We start from the raw sequence: 14,978 nt of genomic DNA, 5'->3' as shown, positions 1-14,978 counted from the left end.
CACTCAAACAACAATTATTATTTACCACGCGATAAACGTAAATTTATTCTACACTATTTTACTACAATATCTGTACAAAAGTTTATTAACAAATACCACAATGACATTCAGCAGTAACTGTTAACACTGAGCACTAGCCGATTCCTTTTTAAATAAATAATGCCAAAAACGGCCACGGCGAACGCCACATGTCCTATGTGATATACAATACGAGTATGTCAACGGTATCCTATCAAGGAAAAATAGTCGTTTGGAAATAATATTCAAAACACTAGTTTCCAAATATATAATCTTCAAATAATATTTGTAATCTACAAGATTGTTTTAGTACTAAAAATGCCGACTTGGGTTAAAGATGTAAAATATAGTGTGGTTTTTTGTATGGGGTAATAAGCTGAGGTAATCGGCTAGTTTCATCGTTCGCTGAGAACGAGCTGGGCGCTGGAAGATATAAAAGGTGGTAGTGATTTAAAATAAATAGCAATTATATTCTTTTTCGCATAAAAATATTTACTTTAAAACATTATTATCGAAAGTCTAATATATTGGTAAGCTGTGCATAATCGCTTATTTTGACGATTCGCCCCTGATGCCTACTCCTCTGGGGGAATGGCGTTATGGTGGTAGTAGCTGTAAAGTAAGTTTTTGTAGTTCTCTTGATAGATTTTCAATTCGTTTTTTTTTGCAGCCGACATATCGCGCCTCGAGAAATCGCCATTGCTGGCAAATGGATACAATGCACCTCCTACTCATCTCGGGCACATGGGCTTCATGCACGCTCCCCATGGACTACTGTCTCCGGGCATGCCACCGCACGGCTTGCCCCGTCCTGACGGATCTATCATCAAAGGACAACCCAACATGCCGAACATGGAAGCGCTGGCAAGGTAACGTTATTTTATACCACAGTAAGTTTATCAACTTATTCACCAAGTATTGAAGTAATCCAAAACACTGAACAAAGACATCTAAATGAAAAAACAGCACTTTAGTAAGATACCAAATTTCAATACCGCAGTTAATAAAACAGCAAAACATCAACTTAATTACTAGTTTTAGCTGGTATTTTTTTCGATTAGACGGTTTATTATCTAAGAATATTAAAAATAATAATATCAATGTTGCAACAGTATTTTTAAGCATGACATCAATATAATGAGAAGTAAATAACAATCTAAGGAATTTTGTTTTTTCCAGAGAGTTGAACTAATTCCAGAATATTGCTCATAGATAGTTATAAGATAATCTCTCTCCCTCCTTCTCTCTCTCTCTCTTTAGTATTTTGTCACATATTCTAAATATTCGTGAGCGGATTATTCTATTCATACAGAGTAATATTTGTTGTAATGCCAACACCACAGTTCTTGCGCTTAAAATAACTAACAGACGTTAATGAGATTATAATAATAACTTAAGACCTACTTTAATATGAGAGTGTTATGTTTTGAAGTTATCTTCTCCTGTTACAAATGTTTAAGATGTAGGCTCAACCACCAATTTCTCATTACAGTTTAGAAATTTCCTTTAACGCTTTTAAAGATTCTGAAAATTTCAACTGATTTATCTGATTCTCAATAAAAACTTTCATTTAATCTAATCGCAAGATCTATTTATTTCTTTCCTTATTGAAAGTACGTCGAGACAATGTTGAAACGACTCCTCCTATAGGATCAGTGGCTTTAATCCCGCGGAAGGCAGTCGCAGGTTAGAGGCCACATAAACGTCTTCATTTGACTCTAAGAGGATTAACAATTGACTTTACGACTGTGCCACGTTTGAAGAAGTCTTAGAAATGAAAAAAATATATATACCACGGTTCATTACCGTTTATTTTTGTTGCTCCAGTGATTTTTTTTGCTCTTGCATTCGATTTTATATACTTGCCAGTTCGTCGAGCTAATGAAAAAAAAAAAATTGTAATTGTAACAACGTAATTTTATGTCAACATTTCACAAACCTATCAACACTCTCAAACAAGTCTTTTGCGTTGTTACTCATCTCCTTACAGACGAACTCAAAAAACTAATCCCACATTAAATTATTATTACACAAATATTATAATCGTGATGTTACTATTTGGTGTGAACGTTCAATCCGGTTCATGAGTCGCTCATCCGAACATTCATCATAAACTTAATTGAGACGAATCTAATCAAAGATAAACACAGCATCTCGTTCATCTGTTTGAGATGCGCGGTGAGGCTGGGAGATTTGCATATTAATTGAATGCGCAACTAGGATGCGATATCACGGACTCTTTAGGAATATCTATTTTCCCTGTCAGGGATGTCTGCTTGTCTCTTCCCGTGTTTCCGGTACATCATGACACACTATAATATTTAAAAAGTGGAATCTTGATTAGATTGAGAAAGCAACCTTATATAGAAACTGTAAATTTTATCTTATTGCTGAAAAATTCGTGCTATTTTTTTCTTCAATATACTCACTTATAAATAAGTTAGGGATTTCATTTCTATTGATTAGGTATTCGTTGATTTCATAGAGCTAATTAAATGTAAAGAAAAATTTATAAAGCGTTTCTTACACGGAAAAAGTAAACGGTAACTGCGTGTATACGTATCTACAAAGCAATTTTTCTTTTGCCATAATGCCTTCGCCGTGTAGCTTTAATTTTCATCCCCGTTCAAAGCGAGCAGCGAGAGAGAAAAATTTTAATGGTTATTTACGTTTCAAAAAAGTATTTTTTACGAACGAATCTAATTTACACCAGAAAAGGAAAGAGCCATTTAAGAAAATTGAGATGAAGAAGGAGAAACCTTAAAAGAAAATTGTTTCCTTTTCCTGTCCCCCGCAAGAGGGCGAAAAGGAATATTGTTTTTGTGTTTTCAAATGGAGGAGGGAAAAAACGAAAGATGATTTGCCAATTAAAGCTGTGCCTTTTGACTTTGACAGGTCCGGGATTTGGGAGAATTGCAGGGCCGCTTACGAGGACATTGTCAAACACCTGGAAAGGTAAGCCCTTCTACTGAAAGGAAATGCTCTGATTCGACGCTTTCTACAAGAAGCCATTATTATTATTATTATTTAACTTAGAGAAAAATGTAGATACTCAAAATATATTTAGAAAATTGCTTCGTAGATACGTATAAATACAATATAAATATGAGTACGTTATAATATACATAATAAACTATTCACCGCTGGCGCTATTAAGTCGCGTATGATCATTAACTTAAATGCACGATAACATTATATTAGAACAACGCATACATAACAAACGAATCTTCGACATTTTAAACCGTATTTTAGTTGAGTAATATAAGCATTTGTAATGTATCTGAAACCGTTCCATTTAATTTCAGCGATCATCGGCCACGGTGTGATTAAACGCTCGTATTTTACAGTCAATGTGCGTCGTACAATACCCGATGATGGTCGGTTATTACCAATTCTGGTGCAGCTCTAAAAATCACGGTGCTTGTTATCATCGCTATAACCATTTGGCCAGTAAACATGAAATATCCAATTGAGATTTATGAATGCTTTAAGCCGCTATAAACAAAAAGTGACAGGTGTAACTAGCTTCACCCGACCATAAATCAAGTCAACGCATTCGACGAGGAAAAAATAACAGTCGAATAGCTGAATGGGTTAAAAGTAAAGACAAATAAATCATCCGATACTTTGGCGGGGATCGGGCAATATTGTTGGACCAGTAAGCTACGATTAATTCTGGATTATCTCCTCCGATTCGCAAACGATTGCTCATGTGAAAACGCACAGGGTACAGCTACATTGTATAAGGGACTTGTGTTTTGAGATTTCTCTTTTTCCATATTTTCGTGATTTACACAACAACATCGGGGGTGCTATTCTGAACCACTCTCGTGGCACGAGAAAGCAGTTTTTCTCGTGTATTTAGATACAAAATACGGCCACAAGAGCGTTTGGAATACCAGCCCTGGGCCGCGATTGCAATCGGAAGCTAAGGACATAATATCTTCACCAACACGTCATAGTTAAAAATAAAATTTTCTGAGCGATTATGAAGATACACTACCGACGCTCTAACTTTATATTTTGGTTAGGTAAATCGATATGTACCAAGGGGACAGGTACGATACGATACACATATCTACGCACTAAATTGCCACGCATTAATTATGACGTCATTTTTGAAAATAAATTCTCCCGGTGATTAAAAAGATACACTACCGACGCTCAATCTTCATGTTTTGATGTTGGTACATCGGTATGTACTGAGAGATTTAGTACCCCAGGGTGCACATATCCACTCATTAAGTGCGAAGATTTTGTTCCACCAAACAATTTTTGCTTGAATTACGATTAAAAAAAAAAAAAGAAATATGTAAATTTTGAAGTAGAATTAAATTCTGACACAACTGTTAGTTTTGAACGAACAAACGGTTAGAGATGTAAAGATAATGTGGATAATGCTGTCCTTTTAACATATTCTATCATCTAGCCGTAAAAACATTGTCACGAAAAAAAAAATAGTTTTTATATTTTTTCCGCCTTTTTTACTATCTTCCAGAATGTTCATATTGAGATGTCAAAAGGGCCTGCTTTGTAATACTTCGGTAAATAAATACAGACAATAGTTAAACATGCGTCTTGACAATGATCAAAAGTCATATAAAAAACATGTTCAAGTGAGAATTTTTCGCTTTAATTGGAATTTATTTTAGTGTATAATCGTTTTGAAGTGGCCACTTATTATCACAGAAGCCTATTTAAAATATTAATGAGAACTACTTTACATTTGAATTACGTAGAGAACGCGGAGTAAAGTTTCGGCATTATTTATTGGTTAAATTCGATCATATGAGGTCAGAGATGACAGGTCGGTAGAGCATACCCAGGGAAATAGAGATAGTATAGAAGTCAAGTATACCGTTTCGGTATATAAATATAGCGTTTGTAATTGCCCCCTGAAAGTATTTAATTCATATAAGAACCAATATTACTGTGATCTCTTGTAAAAAAACAAGCTTTTCAAAAATCATTTGAGTCGTCTAAAAACCAAAATTAATTTTTAAATTTTCCTTAGTTTCAGCCGTTGCCTAGTAGGTAAAATAGGTCAGCCGGATGAATCTCACCTACATGATAAAGGTTTCAGCTCTTTTACTTTGGATGTTTAAATATGCGCAGAATTGTAATTGATACACAGTGTGTAAAGTGGTCACTTAAACCAGCCAATGACAGATCATTAGCTCTTTAAATGTCTATTTTTCCATATTCCTCTACCAAAAATGTTTATCCTCTCCATCAAATTTAGATATAAATACCTCCCTAGGGAGAAAATCCAACCTGTCTACAAACGCTTGTTGTTGATCAAACTGAAAACATTACCTTCAAGAAACCCTGCATTTGGTGTACCAAAGCTGTGCCTTATGAACCATTAGCTACGGAAAGATAATGATGATTATGTAATAATAGATTTTACATTTTTCCGTTTTCAATTAATGTGAAGGTTTTATTTTAAATAAGTATGCACTACAATTAGCGTAGGATATTTTACTGTAGTGGAAATAAACAGTTATTTAGCAAAGTCACCCCTTTCGGCAAATAAATGTTGCACAAATAAAAGCTAGCTTTATTCAAATTACGAAGGGTAGATATCTCCACTTCCGCTTCCCGCCTTTTCCGGCCGCTTGTTGGAAGCTCCGCTATTAATCCCGTATCCCATACCTAATGCCGCAATTAAAGTGGAGGCGATCTGACGTACGTAACGTGACGTTGATGCATGGCCACCAGCCAGGAGAACAGGATGGGTCGCCGCACATCGTCCTGACGGGACGTTACTCATGGATCCTGGATACTGAATCCGGAATTCTCGCTCACCGATTTCAAATCCTTAGAACGGCACCGATACGAACCCCCATCGCGACGCCACTCGACGCCGCGTAGACGTTTACGAATATTTCGCACAAGACGTGATAAATTAGAACTGTACTGTTTGGATCAAGAGATTCCAAAAGAATTAACTCAACTTTTAAAATAAAAAATAACTTTAATTTATATTTATTTTATATAATAGATTTCATAATATATTCTAGATTACTCACTCATGCCAAGAAGGTTTTTTTATAAATAAATAGTGATACGAGTAATAAGAAATTTAATAAAATATGCACAGAAAAATTGAAAATAAATGAAAAATAATATTACCAGAGGACAATCTATATTCACGTAAAAACGATCTTGTTTATTATAGATTCCCTGGTAAAAAATAAACATGTATGTAAATGTCCGCCTTGTGGTGTAATGGTCAGCGTGTTTGCCTACCATGCAAGTAGTCTCGGGTTCGAATCCCAACACGGTTGACATGAAATATTTATTTAAAAGGGTGTTTTTGCACTAGAATATTTCATAGTCTCTGGACTGGCACCGGAAGCGTAAGATTGATCATATTACCTTCATGTAACTAAAAATATCAAGATGCGCTTCAATTGGTGTACCAATGCAGTGTCCCGTGTACCATTCGATGTGGAAAGGGAATGATTATGTAAATGCCGTAAATTTGTAAATAACTAAATAATAAAATAAATACGTGGTTGTTATAAAGCATAGTTTTGGAAAAATATCCATCACTTAAACTCGGGCCATTCTTTTTTTACATATATTTTTTTTGGGTTGGCATCTATTTCCAAACTATTTTAATAAATGGCCATTTTAATGGTTAACACAAAATACTATAATTAAGTTTGTTAGTAATATACGCAGTTATTTTATTTTAAAGTTTTGTCCCTAGAATGGTTATTCAGAGCCATATAGAAAGCTGTTTTGATTTAAACATGGTTGTAGTTAGATAAAAGTGTTGTGGACTCTAGTATAGTTGAATCGACTAGCTGCAAATGGCTTTAATATGCTGCGTTATTACTGTTTCAGGGAATTTTCACTAGAACCGTAGGAAACTGTTTTATTTATTTTTTTTTTTTTTAATGTAGGTAAATAATTAACCACCCATCGACTTTTCTATGTCTACTGGTTTCGAGACGTACCCATCTCTTCGCCAGGACGCTAATTACACCAAAACGCAAATCCCAATATTAGGTGTATAACACACCTTCACCATAGTAGTTGAAAAGAAATATAAAACCAACTGCAGCAATTGACACATGCAGTTAGTAGCAGTGTTAGCTACTAACAGTATGTGTCATATCAGCACGACGGTTTTATATTTATGTGCAACTACTACTATGGTAGAGGTGTATAAATGGGATTTACATGTTAGTGTAAATAGTGTCCTGACGAACAGACGGGTATGTCTCGAAACCGGTAGACGTAGAAAAGTCAGTAAGTGGAAATATAATTTTTTTAACTAACATCTAATAAAATGTTTGACCACAAAGTTTATGCTTTAAATATTGAAAATATTTAGTGCTCGTTGTAAATATTGCTTCAATACTATTAAATAAGCTAAGAATCAGTTGAATAATAAGTGTTACACTTTTTTTCGTTATCGTGACAATATAGCCACAAAAAGGTTAACGTACGAGAATAATTTAGGCAATCATTTTCATTGTGACCCTTGGATGATCCTCAGTACTCGCTGTGTCCGTGTGATAGTCCTTTCTCAGTTGCGGCCGAAATCCTCCAGGCAGCGTTATAGTCAAAGATTTGAATTTATTAGAATGGAGAATTAATTAATCCTCTGTCAAAACAAAACACAAGCGCCATGGCGCTGGCGATGAGATTACGCGGCGCGAATTAATGAGAGTCACCGGCTTGCTGACTTACGCCCAGTATTTGCATATCGCCTCGGCTAGCTTGCTTCCCTGTTCCATTGTCGGGGGATTGTGTCACCGCAGACCCTACACATGTTACTGAAGGATTTTAGATTTCACACTACCTCTTACAATAGTTCGCTCTCCTGGTAACTCAGGAACAATGCCCGGTGCAAAATTAATTCTAATTTGACACGTTTCCAATTTACAGTAGATATCTATCGGACGTTATTAATTTGTAAATAAATAATTATTATTTTGAAGATATAAACTATATGATAAAATTTCATTTAATTATGTAAATTGTGTAGTAGATCATTAAAATATTTTGTGTCCTAAATTTGAAGTTAAAAGCTTTTTTTTTGGAAGAGACCCAAATTTCATTACTTCAAAAGCGTAAGTGGGTTTGCTAACAATACATTGTTAAAGCGTTGCTACAATATCTATCAAACGATAACTTTATTTGTCTTTTCATTTATGAACTTACAACTAGCTAACTTGGATTCCTTTCCAAAATTAACAAACACAGTAGAAATTAAATGTATGTATGATTTAAAAGTTAAAAGAGTAATTATCTTCTCGTTAGGGGTTGGGATGCATAAGAATAGGGTATTGCGAGTTAAACAACCTGAACACAGATCTAATATAATGAGTGATGGAAATTCATATCGGGGAAAAGACATTCACTAAGTAAATTCATCATTTGCGAGTCATGTTTATACGATATAATGACTTCTCCGGTCCGCTCACAGAAACTCGTAAGCTCTTCTCTTGTAGCGGGTCGCGTAAATAGGCGAAGAATATTTAGATAAATGATCCCCCATTATGCTGCAGCGTGGTGTCTTTGCTGTTAATCTTTTTATCATTTTTTCCGTTTTATTCACCGAGTTTTTTGTGCTTCCCGTCTCATTATTCATATCCTTTGCGGATCATTCATTTGGCTTTTGCTAGCGACGACATTGCGATCCGCAACGTGGTACCGAGCCTTTTCGCGGGCGAATAATATTGGAACCCTAAGTAAAAACACCGAACACTTACCCTGGTCACGAAAAATTAAAAATGATCAATTTTACTCCGTGCTTACTCTCTTTCTTTTCCTCTTCCTCGTCCAGCCTGTCGTTAATGTTATGCGTGCCCACGAATGGAGTTGCGATGTCTCCCGCTGTACTTTTCTGACTTTGCCATCATTAGTTTCAATTGTACACTTATTTGTTTGTTTTTAATAATCTCCCAAGAGCATTCGTTTCCAGTTTCACCTCGTTAGTGTTCGGAGTAAATCTCAACCGTCAACACAGGTAGCGTATTAAATTACCGCCAGTATCAAAAAGTATTAGTGAGATATGAATAGTCATCGTTTAGAATAATCCAAATGCGAGTTATCAATGTAGAACCAGGTGAATAATGAAATCTTTAGCAGCTTTATGTAAGATAGTAACACAAAACACCAAATAATGGTGTAATTAAATCTACTTAAGGTACTACTAATCGAGCAGCCTTCATAAAACATTTCCCTGATTGTCCATAATTTTTTATTTTCTAAAGGGGTGTTATTGCGTACATGATTATAAACCATAAGTTACCTTTATTAGGATTGATAGGAAAACTAGCCAATTTTCAAAACAAAATATTTATTATTTATAAATCATATAACACAAAGTATTTTACAAGTATAATACGTTGAATTACGTTCCCAGGAATTACAACAACTCAATTCGGGACTTAAATAATATTAACATTTAAAAAATAACACATATTGAGAACAACAAAGAAATAAAGCAAGTTTAACACCTTTATAACTAAATACTCAAAACTATATTTTCATAAGATGAACACGTTAGCGTTTGCCTTGTTTTTAAGTACGTTAAAAAACTATCATATGTAAACATATTTATTTATACAATTATACTAACCTCAATTAGTTGACGACTTTTTAAAATTAATTAATTCAAATCGCATTACTTAAAAGGGATATTTAATATGAGAAAAATAGTAACAATTTGAGAACAAAGATAGTAAAACCGCCAAAAACAAGCCGCTGATTGCTATCCGAGTAATATTTAAACGTGATACAACATTTTTAGCTTTATGACTGAAAAAAACTCAAAGTCATCGCTTCCCGAAGCGCCTCCCTCCCCCGCTTGAGCAACACCTCGTTATTTTGTCATCATCTTTCATCCGGATGTCATTTTCAGGCGGGAAAAAGTCTACGTTCGTATTTGGAACGCCTTTCGGGATTAGTTGATTCGCAATTTAATTTCAAATAGTATGCTCGTAGGCGGGCTCCCAGAAGAGAGGCATATTCGGCCAGCTAAATATTACATGGTACAGGTTCTCAAATATTATACATCCCGGTACCCGGTTCCTACCCATCACCGAGCCGCCTATTATTCCATCGGATCTTTCTTCTTATCTTTCAACTGGTTATGAAATATAATGTCATTAGCACAGCGGAGGGACGCTTTGTATAGGGGGTATGAGTTTCATAAAATATATCATATTATAGAATCATCCAAAGTACATTATTTTTTGATCTTTAGAATTTTTACGCTGCGTTTTTTATGCCTTACACACATAATTACGTACTGATATCAATCATCAGATGTTTTTCCATCAGAACTTCATATTTTAATTAAATTATACACCCAAAAAATATTTTAGTTATTTTATTGTCTCATAATTTTAGAGAAAAAAAATATGCGACGCTTTGGTAAACGAAACGTTGTATCAAGATTTATTTATTTATTTTTATGCACGCATTTATTTTAATATATAACACACAAAAAAACAAGATGAAACTTGTGTTTAAATAAACTCTTCGTTTAATTTGTAACTCTTGTATTATATTGAATACCCACAAGCTACAAAACTTTTTTTGAGACATGGATAATAAAATATGTATGAGAAAAAACACGTCTAACGGATGCAATAATAAATAAATAAAAAGTTTGTTTTTTTAGTATGTAAGTAGATATCATTATCATTTCCCTATTTAAACCTAGTGATGTATAGGGCACAGCATGGGAACACTAAACGCAGTGTACCTCGATCTAGGAATGAAGCTAAGGAGATCGGTACCAGTCTAGGCACAGCGAAATATTGGAGTAGCAAACCACCTTTAAAACATAAATTTCACGTCGATCTTGCCAAGAATCGATTTCAGGACTTTAGCCATGGTAGGAGAATGAGCCAACTAGTACATTACGAAGCTAACTTATCCCCACTCGATTTCCTTTTTAGAGATTTTTGCCTTCTGTTTCACTTACAGAACTGTATTTAAAAAATACATGTTTTGAAAAATTACCTTGGCCTTGTACTGTAATGGTCAGCGCATTTGCCTACCATGCAAGAGGTCTCTGGTTCGATTCCTGACATGGTTGATATGAAATATTAATTTAAAGGGGTGTTTTCACACAATAATATTTCATTGTCCCTGGACTCATACCTAAAGCGTAAGACTGATCATGTTACCTTCATACAACAAAAATGATCAAGATACGCTGCGATTGGTTACCAACGCATTGCGCTATGCACCATTAGGGGCGGAAAGGGAATGATGATAATGAAAAATTTTACATTTTCAATTTTATACGCTTTAATTCCCTCAAACTGCAATAGTAGATTTTTTACAAGGATTTCTATCTTTGAATTTGTATACAAAACTAATAATACCAAATATTAACAATAAAACATAAGTCAATTTTTTAAGCGTAAAAATGAAATGTTTTGGAAATATAACAAAAAATAATGCACAAATAACCTCAGAGTAACAATTCTTTTGAGAAACCCTTTTGTTCTATTGCATCGAACAAAATCGTTTAAAATTTGTAGTTCGGTTTTTCGTCTAACAACAAACGTGTACAGTTTTGGTTTGCGCTTTCGATTCTTAACTTAAGTACCTACGTCTCGTTGCATTACTGTAATCTGTAGCTAAGTTCGTAGTCAATAATCACATAATCATTTTTTTACTTACGGGCGACTCTGTTAGGTTATTACTCTAAGCAAATAACACTGTCTTTGGCGAAGAATAAAAAACACAACCCCCTTTTTTCAACATTTACAACGTTTATGTCTTACGCCTGCATATTATGTTCATTTGTATTGAAAGCAAACACTTTTTTGATTTCTTTAAGAAGTTGCTAGAAATAATAAGCAAGATTTAAAAAAAATGTATTCTGCGTATGTTCTGACATGAGTTAATTAAACATGCACTTTGCGATAATCACAAAATTCAGTGCACAGAAACATCGAATTATTTACGAAAAGGCGTTCCCAGTCTGCAACCATCACGAAACTTTGCAGTCCGAGTTGACATAGAGTGACGTTTTGCAATAAGGTCTCTACAGACGAATGATTAATGACACACCCCCCGCATTTTGATATTAACTCATCTTTTCGTGCCTCCCCCCCTGTGGGGTCCGTCAACGTCCTGAAAAAATATATCAAAGTTTTGCGATGCAAAGAAAATAATTGAAATTTAGACACGAGTACGTTTAAATAACATTGGCGGCCTCCGTCTTGTAGTCTTGTAGTGGTTTTACTCACGGAAGGCTCGGGTTCGATTCCCGGGAAGAACACAAAAAATAATAATGTGATTTTTTTAAAGCCGGGGAATTTTGTGACGCAGTTCACCACTGTAATTGGGACTCCTGGCCTGTTGAGATAAAAAAAAAACGCAAATTGTGTTGTTTTTTTTCTAAAATTGACTATTTCTAAATCACTAAAAATCAAGTTAAAAATCACATCCCTTAGATTAATTACATGTCACTGGATAATAGAGTCACCCATAAGGGCAAATACAGTTTTGTTTATCAACCACGATGTTAGCTACAGTTTACAGCAACACAACGACCCGTAGGTATTCAGGTCGAGAATTGCAAGCGCAAACCGAAACCGCCCGTTACATGTTTGTTGTTAAACTAAAATCTGAACCAAAAATTTGGAACGCTTTTGTTCTATACAATAGAGCAAAAGTGCTTCTCAAGTGAGTGTGCTCAATAGAGCAACAGAGATTAAGCTGTTGAGGATATAAACGTCTAAGCAATTATATAGCTTATGATCTAATATCAGCTGGGTTGAGTTCACTTTACACATTATGTAACATTCACCATTGCGCTTATATTGGTGTCATAAGCTAAAAGGCAGTTTTTTGACAAAAATCACACAATAAGTTAAATATGAGGTACTGTTCTTTAATAAATTTTGAACCATTTGATATTACATACAGCGATGCATAGTAAAAAAATTATTTCAGTACGAAAAAGGACATAATATTTTTTAAGCAGTAACACAATACCTAGAGATCCATACGCAAAATTCAATAAAGATATGACAACCAATTGACATACTGTATTTATACATATGATTATTTATAGTTTTTTTAATTTGCATAAAGTAGATAAATACTAAAAAGTGTCATATAGGAATTTCAAAATATGACTTTTGCAAATAAATGCCTTTATCCTTATGACGGCAGCATACACAACCAACTACCATATTAACGTATGGTATTTTTCGATTCTGTACAGTATATGCATGTTTTAAATATTACATTCATCCCCACCTATTATAGTTTACCATGGAGAATGTATGGATGAAACTAGCAACATTAAATTATATTTATAATTCTTTTTGTGTAGCACTGATTGAAAACACCGTTTTCATTTTTTTGTAATTTATATCTTATACTAAAAATATTAATAATTAAAAATTAAACAAACACGTTGCAGGAAGACATCAATTCCCATTGTGTACACAAAAATTGTTCTTTTCTTTTTCGTAATGCGAAACGTTAATGTAAATATATGTATTAATTTTATATGAAAAATTGTATTTAGTAGTAATATTGCATACATATACTTATTTATCTGAACAAACTTTAAAAAAATTGTTTAAAAGCTAACACCTTTTTTAAAATATACCTAATGCTATTAATTTATTTAAACTTTTTGTATAAATATGCCGTAAATGCAAATATTATTATGGATACCAACTACTGTAACTGGAATATAAACTCAGGCGTTGCCTAGTAGGTGATTTGGTTCAGCCGGATGAATCTCACCCACGAGATAAAGGTTTCAGCTCTTTTACTTCACAAAAGTCAACAGATGGAACAGTTGAGGAAATGTGGATGTGCAAACTTGGGCAGAATGGTAAATGTTACACAGGGTGTAAAGTGGCCACTTAAACCAGCCAATGACAGGTCATAAGCCCTGTAAATGCCTAGACTTCCATATTCCCTTCTCAAAAATTTTTCCCTCTCTGTTGAAATAATTTTTATTTATTTTTATTTAGGATAGTGAACATAGCTTAATTTTTGTGAAAATCACCTCAAGGACGCTGTATAATAAACATCCCAACACGTCTTGCAGCTACAGAACGCATAGGCGGTTGGGATTCTAGTTCCCCATTTCCGATATAGTTAAATGTTAACAATTATATAGGAGCAAGATTACAACACGTCTTACAGCTACAAAGCGCACAGACTTTAAGAATTTTGACCTCTCATTTTCAGTAAACAAAAAAATAGTATAATATAAATGAATGCCTCTACAAGAGGGGTTGTTCTCAGTAACATGTTCGTACAGAAAAAAAAGAGAAGAGTATTGTGTGATTTTTCAAAATTATGTATATTAAAGGGCGGGTATGTTGCAGAAGGCAATTTCTTCCTACCTACCCAAACCGTTTGATTTGAGAAAATAAGTAGCCAGTATGAACATTATCTAGGTATAATACAGCCGTTCTTATTAAAATTTTGTTGTAAAACAGAGTATGGACAGTAAAAAAGAAAATAACGTAAATTAATTCAAGTTAAAATCGACACGAAACTGGGGGGGTGTAAAAGTGGAAAGGAAGGAAAGAGAGAAAAAGAAAAACTAAAATATTCAGGAAGTGATATTTCAATCATGATCTAATTATGAATAAAGAAGGAGCGTCTTTGACGCATTATGTTTTGTTTATCTACCTTTATGTCGATAGTCGGTACTTGCAACATACGGTATTATATCGAAACACCGCAAAAGTCTATCGTCTGATTTATGTTTCTACAGTCGTTGACGTTTAAAGCGCGGCTCGTAACAAAGCCTTCTTGTTTATGCACAATTTGTATCGCTCCATCACGAGCCTGTCACTAGATTTGCTTTAGTTAGTTACACGTTATACGATGTATTCCAGTAAGGAGCATTCACGGGATTATTCCCACTCGGAACACGTGCTTATAGCTCATTAGTCATTCTGATACTAATTTACTTCCAACAGTCTAGATTTTAG

The 14,978-nt window shown here is 34.3% G+C and overlaps 1 protein-coding gene across 7 annotated transcripts in view; it reads left to right on the top strand.

Moving 5' to 3' along the window:
- Nucleotides 1–14,978, top strand: part of dac (dachshund family transcription factor) — a 377,714-nt gene that overhangs the window by 181,311 nt on the left and 181,425 nt on the right. For 6 of the 7 annotated variants that reach the window (XM_088224353.1, XM_088224357.1, XM_088224355.1 and 3 more), the window contains 2 exons: nt 689–887; nt 2,914–2,973. In XM_088224353.1, the coding sequence (XP_088080479.1) occupies nt 689–887; nt 2,914–2,973 (259 nt within the window). The remainder of the gene's footprint in view (nt 1–688; nt 888–2,913; nt 2,974–14,978) is intronic. The other variant, XM_088224356.1, reaches the window with a different exon arrangement.

The sequence above is a fragment of the Micrasema longulum genome, unplaced genomic scaffold (assembly GCF_059751315.1).
Source record: "Micrasema longulum isolate JH-2025_06_02 unplaced genomic scaffold, ASM5975131v1 h1tg000280l, whole genome shotgun sequence".
In the NCBI taxonomy this organism is placed as follows: Eukaryota; Metazoa; Arthropoda; class Insecta; order Trichoptera; family Brachycentridae; genus Micrasema; species Micrasema longulum.
This window is presented reverse-complemented; position numbering and strand designations above follow the sequence as displayed.